This window comes from Eptesicus fuscus, chromosome 4, assembly GCF_027574615.1.
Source record: "Eptesicus fuscus isolate TK198812 chromosome 4, DD_ASM_mEF_20220401, whole genome shotgun sequence".
Lineage (NCBI taxonomy): Eukaryota > Metazoa > Chordata > Mammalia > Chiroptera > Vespertilionidae > Eptesicus > Eptesicus fuscus.
In genome coordinates, this window is record NC_072476.1 from 12884448 (window position 1) to 12898160 (window position 13713).

The window sequence follows — 13713 nt, forward strand, 5'->3', positions numbered from 1 at the left end:
AACTTTCCTATATAAGAGCAATAACTAGAAAAATATAATAAAAAACTATTTACAATACAAAATGAGGAAAATGTACTCAGGAATACTCTAATAAGTGAAAACGCATGTTTCTGGTTGGGAAACAAAATTTGTAAACAAATTTTCCTAAATAGTTAAGAGGATTAATTTATTCCAATCAAAATACCAATGTAAAAATTTAGGAAAACCAAAAGGAGCAAAACTGAACAAGAATCCTTAAATTCACACACCATAGGATCAGTCCCATGAAGGCACCGCTGGCCTTGCTTTGGGAAGGTAAGTCAGGAAAGTTTGATATCAGGCCAAAAAGCACAAATATCTGTGACAGTGAATACACAGGAATCCTGTCTCTTGAGGGACAATGTGACCTAACCAATGTGACATAATTTCTACAAATAAAACACTTTGCTTGTGAGGTAGTGACCACTCATTGCCAAAGTCCTGATAAATGCTTAGAGGGGAATTAAGCATATGGTAAGGTTATTGAGTAACCATGGACCCAAGCCAATGTGTTCCTCCTCCTTTTCAGGCTCTTGGGGTTTCCTTCCTAGTAAGTCTTCTTGGCTCAGCAGAGGAAGAAGATTCTGAAGAGGTTTTCCAGGAGTGGGGTTGGATCTGAGCGATCCAAACTTCTTTTGTGGCAAGGGAAAGGCATCAAAGTGCTATTTGAGCAATTGCTAGCTGAACAAGGACAGTTAAGAGGAGTAGACATTTTAAAACTACATTGTGAAAAGGATTTTTATAAAAGTCATTTTTCCCCATAAATTGCAAACAACTGACAGATCACAAATAATAAGCCTTTGATATTCAATTGCTATATTTTCCTATATTCTAAAGCTAACAATCCCTTTCAACACTCAAGCTTTGAGAGGGTGTTCTTAGAGGGTTACACGAATATAAGCTGTTGGCTTAACAATCAGTAGTTTGGGTCTTTCAGGAGAATACCAGTCCAGAAAAGGATCTTTGCATTATTTCTCTTTTCTCAAGTGTGTAAAAGTAGATATACTTTCAGTACACAAGAGTTACTCTGTTCACTTTGCAGGTAAACAACCTCCACACTCATATTTGGAGCTTTTCGTGGGAAAGAGATCTGTGACCTGTACATTGCTGTATAAGCTCACAAAGGAAAGCTCCTTAGTCTCAAAAGCCTGGCTGCTATCTGAGGTATAGGGACATTTTCTTCCCTGTGAATTTTCTAAAAATTTGAGGTTTAACCAAAATAGGTATTTATTCAATTTGGGCTATTATGAGGGTCTCATATATCTGCATCTTTCCAGACAGCATGGGAATTCAGAATTCCTTATGAAGCATTTCAGGTTGAGGCAGGACCATCAGACCTTTCCCGATCACACTTCTGCTTTCGGGTCTTACATGCTGAGTGGGTTTTTTCATGCCGCGTACAGTTTGACAGCCGACCAAATCTTCTCCCACATTTTTTGCAACCATATGGCCTCTCAGCCACATGACTCTGCAGATGAAGCACAAATTCTTTGTTCTCTGGGAAGGTTTTCCCACATTCTGGACATTTAAATACCTTCTTCCTTATATGGATTCCTTCGTGGCGACTACGATGAGAATTTTGACGAAAATTTTTTCCACATTTTGAACATGAATAAGGTTTCTCTCCTGTATGGATTCGCTCATGTTTATTAAGGTTTGTTTTATGATTGAAGCTTTTCCCACAGTGACTACAGTCATAGGGTTTTTCTCCAGTATGAGTCCTCTGGTGGGAAATAAGGTAAGAACTTTCATTAAACTGTCTCCCACACAGTGGACAAGTATACCATCTTCTTGATCTCCGATTTCGGCTAAATGCAATAATATTGGTATCCACAAATTTTGAGAGTTCCTCTAGTGGAGTATCATTTTTAATGGTAATTAAAAGATTTCTCATTTTCCTTTCATTTGGAATGGATGTATTTAGTGTTTTTTCTTTATGGCAATCTGGAGGTTGCTCAGAGACCACAAAACAATCCATCTCATCACAATCTGAAGAATCTTCTATATGATCTTCACCCTCAGGATTACTGTCATTGACTGTTGAAACAAAAAAAGAGAATTTAATAACTTCTGAGGGATGTGATACCAGGAGGAGGAAAAAAACAAGTTTGATTTCTCATGAAATAACCTTAAAAATCACAAATCTGAGGACTGGCAGATATTTGCCACCAATAGTCCTTTTATACTCTTATTAAAGGTGGGATACATGACAAATAAATCTTTCCATACCCCATAATATAAGCACACAGTACTCTTTTTACGTGAAAGAAAAAATGAAATGAGTGAGACTATACTAAAAGACTTTATTTTACTCAGTGAGTTCATATTGAGCTTGTATGTGTAAACCATTGAGCTAAGTACCAGGGGATGAAGGACATAAATACTAAAGGGTACCACTCATAATCTTTAGGCTAGTAAGTGAATGGTAAGATGACTTACTTCTAGGTTCTCACTACATTAACTATTTTAATATTATAGTATTAGATAATACTACAATGTCCTATATAGTAAAAAACCATAAACAATTAAAATACCCAAAACAGAGAAGATATAATACATTGACACAATAGATTATTACTTGGGAATCAAAGTGATTACTACAACTGATAAAACTATGGTAGAAGCCAACAGTGGCATTTTGGGGAGAGAAAGGAAGTAGTAGTAGTAACTGGGTGGGGCACAATAGGAATTTCTGCAGTGCTAGGAAGTAAATTTTGGGTGGTAGTTAGACAAATGTGTATATTTTATGAAAATTTGAGTTATACACTTATTTGTAAACTTTTCTGTATTTTTATTATAGTTCAAAAAAAACCCTGTAAAATAAGATTATAATGACTAGGTAGCAAAGTGAAAAACAGTATGCTGTAAACAGATTGGGTGACAAAGGACCCCTAAACTCTGGCCAACTTACTTAGAATAAAGTAAAAAGGTTAAATTAACTGCTTAGGCCTCAGCGGTTGAGCATCGACCTATGAACCTGGAGGTCAAGGTTTGATTCCCTGTCAGGGCACATGTCCGGGTTTCAGTCTCAATCCCCAGTGTGGGGCATGCAGGAGGCAGCTGATCAATTAATTCTCTTACCTATGTTTCTAGCTCACTCTCCCTCTTCTTTCCTCTCAGAAATCAATTTTTTAAAAAATCAACTACTTAAGATATGTGGCTGACCCAAAAGCTGGAATGTGAATCTCTACTGGGTTTAGTAGTTTCACACACTAATGGACTTATTCTATTTAATTATTCCTTTTATTTATTTCCTTAGGATAATGAAAATGCTGCGTAAAGCATATGCCAATTTTCATCACAGGTCTTAATATGAATTGCCAAAACGCTTTCCAAAGAAGCTACAGCAATTTCAATACAACAATATCAATCGTGTGTTAACAACTTAAACTAATCTTGCCAACTTTAAATACCACGTAAAATATTTACTAAGTATAATGGTTTCTCATTGTAGCTTTATTACAAATTATTGGGCTGAGACTTTTATAAATTCCAAGAAATTTTATATATTATAAATTCTAAATCTTTGTCAATGACTATTGATGATATATATGTGTGTGTGTATATAGTGTGTGTGTGTGTATATATACACACACACCCATATATATATTTAAATTCACATCTAAGTTCTTTTTTTAAAAAAATATATTTTATTGATTTTTTACAGAGAGGAAGGGAGAGGGATAGAGAGTTAGAAACATCAATCAGCTGCCTCCTGCACACCCCCTACTGGGGATGTGCCTGCAACCAAGGTACATGCCCTTGACTGGAATCGAACCTGGAACCCTTCAGTCTGCAGGCCAACGCTCTATCCACTGAGCCAAACCAGTTAGGGCTCTAAGTTCTTTTAAATTTAAATAGTTGCAACCAGCTGGCCTGTGTGGCTCAGTGGTTGAGCGTTGACCTATGAACCAAGAGGTCAAGGTTGGATTCCTGGTCAGGGAACATGCCTGGGTTGAGGGCTCGATCCCCAATAGGGGCCATGCAATAGACAGCCGATCAATGATTCTCTCTCATTGATGTTTCTTTTTCTCTCTCCCTCTCCCTTCCTATCTCAAGTCAATAAAAATATATTTAAAAAATAATAAAATAAATAGTTGCAATCAGTTTATTTCTGGTGTATTATAAATATTGACCGTTTAAAATAATGGAATAATGTATCTAATGAAAATAACAAAGCTACTGATACCCAATATCAGTGGTCGGCAAAGCCAACAGAGCCAAATATCAACAGTACAACGATTGCAATTTCTTTTGAGAGCCGAAAATCGACTTCTGTGCATGGGCCACGAAGTTTCAATCGCACTGTATGTGCACGCCTGCATGTGGTATTTTGTGGGAGAGCCACACTCAAGGGGCCAAAGAGCCACATGTGGCCCGCTAGCCGCAGTTTGCCGACCACTGCCCAATATCATCCATCATCAAGCTGATCTTCAACACTCAGAAATGTTATAGCGTTCTTTCTCCTTAAACTTGTATTTCCATTCCACCTTTGTCACAGAATATTTTCATGTAAACTATTTTTATATTTGAAAATCTTTTACTGATATAAGTTCATCCTTAGAGTTAAAATTTTTCCTTTTGGATTGTATTACTATTATTATTAATACTATATAGCTTATCAAAAGTAAGACATGCATTCTAAATTTTAAACATAAAAAGAAAAATTGGAAATTTTGTTAATGAAATGGAGAATTTAAAAATGTTATTTCATGTTTTTGTGGGTGAATAATATTTATTGCCGAGATTGGGTTCAGGATCAATTCTAATCTGTTTTTTTATTGAGATCTGAGAATCTTTGTTCATATATAAATAGATGAAATTGATGCAAATTTTGCTATGAAACGATGTCATTCAATTCTTTGAACTATTTCCACTTTACATGCCAAACCCACAGTGCCACATTTCAAGTATTATTTTTGTGACCAATCAGCTCTCAACTCAATTGGATCCTCCTCAATTTTGTTGAAAGAACAGAAGTGAAAAGCATCCTGAATTATGAAGAGATTTGTTTACCCATTACTAGAGACATCAATTTTTCAATTTTGGGGGAAATATATAAAGAAGACTTTTCTAACACTAATCGAATAACTATTAATTATACCTTTTACTCTTCCATTTACATGCAATCTTCTTTAGCTGAATAGACTCACAATAGATTGGGAAAACTAAGACATTGTTAATTATATTCAATACTAGAGGCCCGGTGCATGAAATTCATGCATGGGGGCGGTGGAGGTGGAGGTCCCCTCAGCCTGGCCTGCACCCTCTCCAATCTGGGACCCCTTGGAGGATGTCCGACTGCCGGTTTAATGTAATAATGTATCTAAAGAAAATAACAAAGCTACTGATACCCAATATCATCCATCATCAAGCCAATCTTCAACACTCAGAAATGTTATAGCGTTCTTCCCCCCCCCCCCCGCCTTTTTTAATATATTTTATTGCCGAAACCGGTTTGGCTCAGTGGATAGAGTGTCGGCCTGCGGACTCAAGGGTCCCAGGTTCGATTCCGGTCAAGGGCATGTACCTTGGTTGCGGGCACATCCCCAGTAGGGGGTGTGCAAGAGGCAGCTGATCGATGTTTCTCTCTCATCGATGTTTCTAACTCTCTATCCCTCTCTCTTCCTCTCTGTAAAAAATCAATAAAATATATTATATATATATATATATATATATATATATATATATATATATATATATAAAATTGATTTTTACAGAGAGGAAGGGAGAGGGACAGAGAGTTAGAAACATCGATCAGCTGCCTCTTGCACACCCCCTACTGGGGATGTGCCCGCAACCAAGGTACATGCCCTTGACCGGAATCGAACCTGTGACCTTTGAGTCCGCAGGCCGACGCTCTATCCACTGAGCCAAACCGGTCAGGCTGTTCTTTCTCCTTAAACTTGTATTTCCATTCCACCTTTATCACAGAATATTTTCATGTAAACTATTTTTACATTTGAAAATCTTTTACTGATACAATTTCATCCTTCGAGTTAAAATTTTTACTAAACCAGCAACTGGACATCCCTCTCTCAATTCGGGACTGCTGGCTCCTAACTGCTCGCCTGCCTGCCTGCCTGATCGTCCCCTAACTGCTCCCCTGCTGGCTTGATTGACGCCTAACTGCTTCCCTGCCAGCCCAACTGCCCCCAAATCTTGTGAGGCTTTTATTATATAGGATTGTTAACATGTTTTCAATAGAGTTAAATCTGCAGCTTGTAAGTTTTTTTAAAGGTGATGAAAGGTTTTTAAATTGAAGTCTTCCTCTAGAATAACTCAACTTAATGAGGGGGGGAAAAATCAGTTTTCAAAATCTGATCAATTTCTATTGTGTTTTCTGGCCATTTTTTAAATTCTTTTTACAGTTAACTCATATATTTGGAGTTTTGTTGTTGTTTTGGCATTGATTTTACAAAGTGTATAAAGATTTGTGTTTCTCTGCAATAACAAAAAACCAAGGGCTACAAGAGTGGTTGTATATAGAAAATACAGATATTGCTTCACCTGCAAACAGGGTCCTGACCAGACAAAGAAACAAGAGAAAAGGGCATAGAGAAGGGGAGGGGGGTCCTTCTCCCAGCACAAATCTACAGACAGGGGCTGGATTCACATAGGCTTGGAGTGCCAGGAGCCTGTGTCTGTCCCACCCCACCTTAGTTGCTCTTCAGGCTTTAGCCCAGATGGCAATTCTGGGTGGGGACCAGGGCCAGCTGGGACAACTGGCGAGAGAGGGAGGGAGGTAACTGCTCCCTGGAGTCTGCTGTGGAAAACTGAAGAAGCCTGGTCAGTGTGCCCATCCTCTTGCCTCTGGCTGGCCTTGCCCATCCTGCCACCCTCCCTGCCCCATCCAGAGGCCCACTGGGGCCCAAGAAGAGCAGGTGCCGCAGCCAGGGCTTTGAGCTTTCCTGGGGTGGAGGGTGGGGAGACAGGAGGTGCTGCTTGACTCCTATTCTTAAACCCCAGCTGAGCTCAATGGGAGAGTGGGATCATGTAGGACATCATGGTGAGGGGTGAGCGGAGGACAAGGATGTGCATGCACACATGGACAAGGTGTGCATGGTTACAGGCACTGCAGACTGTTCCGTTTCTGTCTGTTGGTAGCAGGCAGCACACTGATGTCCACCACATTGTTGCCTAGGGACTGGTGGGCTGCACGGTTTCCAATCTGCTTCTGTGATATACTGTGGTAGATCTTTGTGATGATGTTCTTGAAAGCTTCCTCTGCACTGGTGAAGTCCAAGGCTGGGCTCAATGAAGGACAAGTTGTTCTCTGCAAAGGCACAGGCCTCATCAGTGGGCACAGCCCTCAGGTGGCACAGGTTGCTATTGTTGCCCACCAGCAATAGAATGAAGTTGCTGTTGGTATGGTCCCAACTACTTCAGCCAGTGCTCCACGTTCTCTATGTCAGGGGCTTGGCAATGTCATAGCAGCGTGCCCACTGCACCAGTAGTAGGTGGAGGTGATGGTGAGGTAGTGCTCTGGCCGTGGTGTCATAGATCTGCACCTATAGTCTTGCTGTCCACCTGGATGCTGTGGGTGGCAAACTCCACGCCAATGGTGCTCTTGCTCTCCAGGCTGAACTTGTAGGTGAAGCAGGACAGACAGCAGGTAGCTCTTCTCCACACTGGAGTCCCCGAGGAGCACCACTCCGAAAAGGTAGTCGTACTTGTCCTCCCCAGACCCCACTGTCCTGCTGCTTCCTGCAGGATCCCCTGCAGTCCCACCACAAGCACCCCCATTTGGAGTTTAATATCACACTGTTGTTTATAACATGTCTGAAATTGGTAAAAGCAGCCAGAACATGAATCTAAATACAGTATAAATAAATTTGGAGGGCCCTAGCCGGTTTGGCTCAGTGGATAGTGTCGACCTTTGAACCAAAGGGTCCCAGGTTCGATTCCGGTCAAGGGCACATGCCCAGGTTGCGGGCTCGGTCCCCAGTAGGGGGCGTGCAGGAGGCAGCCAATCCTTGATTCTCTCTCATCATTGATGTTTCTCTCTGTCTCTCCCTTCCTGTCTGAAATCAATAAAAATATTATTTTAAAAATTGGAGGGCAGTTATCTTTACATTTTAATTTTCCTATTTACACCTGTGTCTCTCTAATTAACCTTTTTTTTATGTTTACCAACAAAGCGTTTCCAGTTTACTTCTATTTTATAGTCACTCTGAATGAGAGCTTTCATTAAGAATACTACTGATAGTTATATATTTATTTTCTATCTACCTACTTTAAAACTATTTAATATAAATTTTAGTCAATCCTTTTAGATTTTGTAAGTACAAACCAGGGTTTGTACTAAGTTCAAAAAGGGTTCCCTCCCTTTCCAGTATTTATTATTTTTTATATCTTTATTGATTTTAGAGAGGAAGGGAGATGGAGAAATAGAAACATCAATGATGAAAAAGACTCATTGACTGCCTGCCTCTTGCACGCCCCCTATTGGGGATCGAGCCCGAAACCTGGGCATGTACCCTGCCTGGGAATCAAACCCAGGACCTCTTGGTCCATGGGACAACGCTCAATCCACTGAGTCACCACAGCTGGGCAATATTTATTCTTTGTAACCCCTTTTTCTTTTCTTGTTTTAGAAAACCTAGTTAATGATATTGTGAAAGCAGGCTTCTTTATTTTGTTCTGTTTTAAGGAATTACCATCAGTGTTTTATGAATGATTATAAATGTTTGGTTATATTAAAGGACTGTTTTGAGGACAATTTATAGACATTCATGGTTTTTCTTTAATGTACTAATTTTTAAAATTAAAATAATTTTAGTAGCTAGTATATTTATATTGCTCAAAAATCAAAACATATGAAAAGGTATGCAATGAGAAGTCTTAATCCAATCCCTATCCCCATCCATTCTATTCATCTCTCAGAGTGGTACCAGTTTTTATAAGTTTCTTTTTAGTCTTCCACTGTTTCTTTAAGCAATACATTTTCTTTTCCTCCCCCTTTCTTATATAAAAGGTAGTATATTATATATTTCCGCTTGTTTTATTTCAATCACTATATTCCAGTATATAGAGATTATCACAATATGATGTGTGGACATATCATAATCAACCCTGCAGACACAAATGAATTGTTTTCAACCATGGGTTTTTAGAAACAACACCACAATGAATAACTACATCATTTTGAATATGTACTGTTGCTGTGACCTGTAGATCAGATTCCCAGAAGTGGGACTGCTGGATCAAAGAGTTAATGCATCTGTAACATGGGTAATTACAGATTCCCATACATAAGGACTGTACTATTCCGTATACCTACCAGCAATATAGCTGTCTCCCAACAACCTCACTACCAAAGTGTTGCTACAATACCAATTTATGTAAATCTGATTTTAACAAATGATAACTCAGGCCCTAGCTGATTTGGCTCGGTGGACAGAGTGTTGGCCTGCAAACTAAAGGATCCCGGGTTTGATTCCAATCAGGGGCACATCCCTGGCTTGCAGGCTTGATCCCAAGTAGGGGGCATGCAGGAGGCAGGCAATCATTCTCTCTCATCATTGATGTTTCTATCTCTCTCTCCCTCTCCCTTCCTCTCTGAAATCAATAAATATATATTTAAAAAATGGTAACTCAGTAGAGGTTTAATTTGTATTTCTAATTATGAGTAGGACTGGACATATTTTCGTGTATTTAAAAGTAATTTGTATTTCTATGTGAATCTGTTGGATTTTCTCTTCCCTACTTCTAGAAACTGTTTATAAATTAGGAAGATTAAGCTTTTGTCTGAGTTATAAATATTTCCAATTTGTTGCCTTTTAAAACTTACATATATATATTTTTTCACTTTTATGTATTTAATTTATTGATCTTTTAAGACTTTCAAATCCATTTGTATCAGATTGTCTAATTGCAGGAGGTGGGGGTGAGGTGGGAGAGATCCTATTGGTATTGTTAATGAGATTACATTGAATTCATAAATCAACTTGGGGTGAACTGACCTTTATACATTAAATCTTCCTACCCAAGAACATGGTGTTTCTTTTCATTCATTCAAATCTGCTTCTGTGTCCTTTAGAAGTGTTTTAAGGTTTTCCTAATAATTTTTGCACATTTCTTAAGTTTATTTCTAGGTGTTTAATCTTTTTTTGTTCCTATATCTTCTATATGATTATTTGCATATGAAAGCTAATGATTTCCATATACTGTAATATTTTACAATCTAATTCGATACCAAATGCTCTTATTTATAGAAGTTTTCAGATATTCTCTAGAGTTTTCCAGTTACACAATTATAACATATATAAACAGATGTACTTTTATCTTTCTCTTAAAATTGTTATACACCTAACTTCTTTCTCATTTAACTGCACTGGCCAAATACCCAAAATATAATATTAAATACAGAAGTAGTGATAGTGGGCTTCATTGTTGTATTCCTAATTTTAGTGGGAATGCCTCCCAGTATTTCCTGTTAAGGTGATGCTGGCTGAAAAGATAAGTACCTTATTAAGGATGTATTCACTAAGTACTATTTTGTTAAGTATTCTTATGAAGCAGGGGTATTTAGTCAAATACCTTTTCTGTAACTATGAAAATGATCTTGCATTTTTTCTTCATTATAAGATGGAATATATGAACAGACTTTATAGTATTAAATCAGTTTTGCATTCCTGGAATAAATCTTAATTGGTCACATCAGTGTTTTGTTTTTTTAATTTATTACTATTTTTTAAAATCCTCACCTGAGGATATTTTTTTACACTGATTTTTCAGACACCCTGGAAGGGAGGAGAGAGGGAGAGAAAGAGAGACACACATCGATTGGTTGCCTCCCACAAGCCCAGACCGGGGATCAAACCCGCAACCAAGGTACCTGCCCTTGACCAAGAATCAAACACGTGACTCTTCAGTCCGTGGGCTGATGCTCTAACCACTGAGCAACTGGCTAGGGCTGGTCACAGCAGTTTTTATCAGGTTGTGGTATCTTTGTTACACTAATTTCATAAAAATAATTTGAACTTTTTTTTTCTGTACTCTGGAATTTTTCATAGCATTTGAATTGTCTAGTTTTTAAGAATTCACAAGAATTTTCTGTGAAACTGAAGCTGGTTCTTTTTCTTTGATGGGGGACTAGTTTCTAAAATTTTCAATTTGCTCATATAAATTAGTTTATATATTTTTTAAAAATCTTTCTTTTTCTTCTGTTTTTTAACTTACTGATTTCTAATTTAGTATTTATTAATACTTTGTTTTCCTTTATGTTGTTGTTTTCCTAACTCTGAGTCATAGGCTTAATTACTTTATTTTTCTACATGTTTTCACAGCCATAATCTTTCTTTTGAGTACCACTTTAGGCTATACCATAGATTGTGACACACAGTTTTTTGGAAAAATTATGTAACTTTAACTTGTATTTCCCCTTTGACTCAGGTAATTTAATAGTTTTTAAAATTTCCAGGTGGAACTTTTCCCGCATTTCATTATTAATTTCTAGTTGTACTGGGTAGATCCTATTGTGTTATTTCTACTCTGGAATCCACTGAGGTTTTCTTTGTTGCAGGGAAGAGAGTCAGTGTGTATGTATCTTGTAAAGATATGTTCTCTTACCACAGTACAAGTAGATATAACTATAAGAACTATCTCACTGAGAATTTAAGGTTCTACATTCCTAACTGTTTTCATGTTCACTTGGATAGAGACACACATTCTATTCTCCTCTATTGACAACTCTTCTTTGATTCCTGGACCCCCCAACCCCCAGGTTCATTCCCTTGCACTTCTCCCTTTGCAAACTGACCAATGTTACTATTTCCAGCTGTATGCTCATGACTCCCAAATCCCCACGTCTACATCTGACTCCCAACCCCCAATGTCCAAGTGCCCAGAGGATAATTTTATTTCCTCTATGGAAATAAAATCCATCTTCTTCCAAACTCTGCTCTTGGGTCCAAATCCTGTCTCAACCTTGTCCTATCTCTTTATAGTTATAATGCTTTCACACTGCTTATCTTTTTATGTGAATGATTTACCTTACAAAACAAATTGGAAAGTCCTGGAAGGCAGGACTGGAGTAATATGTATATTTTTAATCAACTCCAGAATCCAACTCTGCCTGAGGAAAAAAACAAGGGGCATTTACTAAATATTGGTGAATGGCTTTTTTTTTTTTTTTTTAAGACAGAGTTGAAGGGAGGGGACAGAGAGAGAGGAGAGAAACATTGATGAGAGAGAGACATCGATTGGCTCCCTCCCGAATGTGCCCTGACGGTCTGGAATTGAACCTGTAACTCAGGTCTGTGCCCTTGATCGGGACTCAAACCCAAGACCCTTCAGTGCGTGGCTGATGCTCTAACCACTGAACAACATTGGCCAGGTTGACTTAAGTGTTTTAAAAAATCCTATGTATATCTTTGCTATTTATTGTTGACTCTAAACTTAAATAAACAATTTTAGGGTATGGGCAAGGGAGGGGAGAGTGAGCATTGGGTCTCTAGGCCTCAAGGTGCATGGCCAAAGTATTCCCGGTGTTGGCAACATAACCATCAACCTATCACCCAAAATATATGCTAGCTTTGCGCAAGAGTCAGGAAAAACTCATATAATAAATCTTATCTGTCTATACTTCTTCCTAAAATAAAGAAAACAGAACAATCTGTGGGAAATTAACCTGGCCCACTACCCTGACCATATGTGTAAGAAAACTACAGAGTTTAATAGTCATGGATTTTTGCCACCCTAGGCAACTCACAACACCTACTCTCTGCTCAACTTCAGCCTCAGAACAAACAGCCGGGAAATCAAGTAAAAGTATTAGGCACTCAGCTAAATGATTTTTGAAGGCCCCTGACTCTATGACAGAGGTGGGGAACCTTTTATCTGCCAAGGGCCAGTTGGATATTTACAACATCACTTGCTTCATATAATTCACTTAATATAAATGTATGTTGCTATGAAAAAAAGCTCCTAGATTTATTGAATTTCAAGTCCTGCCTGCGGTTGCCTTGGCAGGGCCAGACCAAATGATTTCTCAGGCTTATACGGCTCTCGGGACTCACCCTTGCTCTCCAGTAACAGTGTACTTCTGGAGAAAAACTGAAGCATCTCTAAGGTTAAGCTGCTGCCACATGAGTTAATATGTATCACTGAGGATACCTGCTAACCATTACTGGAAAATGAGTACAAATGAAGAAGAGCCTTTCACCAACCATACAGAACATACACTGACAAAATTATGAGACATTCGGCAAGGAGACAGTACAGCTCTGGGTCAGGACTGTAAGATCTGATGTTAGATTCCCAGAGTCCAAATCTCTGCTCCACTACCTACTGCTGTGTGACCTTTATCAAGTAGCTTTTCTCTGCTCCAGTTTCATCATCTGTAAAATGGTAATAACTCCTATACCCCACAGTACAGTTGTGAGAATTACAAGAGATAACAAATGCAAGCAAAGTACTTAGACTAGTGCCTAGCACATAAGCACACAAGTGCTTAATAAGCAGATATTATTTCCACCAATAGTTAGATATCTCTTCTTTTACACTACGTTTCACAGCTATTGACCTTCAATGTGTCATGTGTCCAATGAAAACACAGATTTAAAATATACCTGTTGGGCCCTAGCCGGTTTGGCTCAGGGGATAGAGTATCGGACTGGGACCATAGGGTCCCGGGTTAGATTCCGGTCAAGGGCATGTAGTTGCGGGCTTTGATCCCAGCCCTGGTCGGGG

General features: G+C 38.5%; 1 protein-coding gene and 1 pseudogene across 5 annotated transcripts in view; both read right to left on the reverse strand.

Annotated features, from left to right (window-relative positions):
• ZNF200 (zinc finger protein 200) overlaps nt 1-13713 on the reverse strand; it is a 17599-nt gene continuing 3886 nt past the window's right edge. For 4 of the 5 annotated variants that reach the window (XM_054714648.1, XM_028145684.2, XM_054714649.1 and 1 more), the window contains exon 5: nt 1-2055. In XM_054714648.1, coding sequence (XP_054570623.1) covers nt 1331-2055 — 725 coding nt within the window. In that variant the 3' untranslated portion in view covers nt 1-1330. The remainder of the gene's footprint in view (nt 2056-13713) is intronic. The other variant, XM_054714650.1, reaches the window with a different exon arrangement.
• On the reverse strand, nt 7085-13086 carry LOC129148651 (ras-related protein Rab-11B-like; annotated as a pseudogene).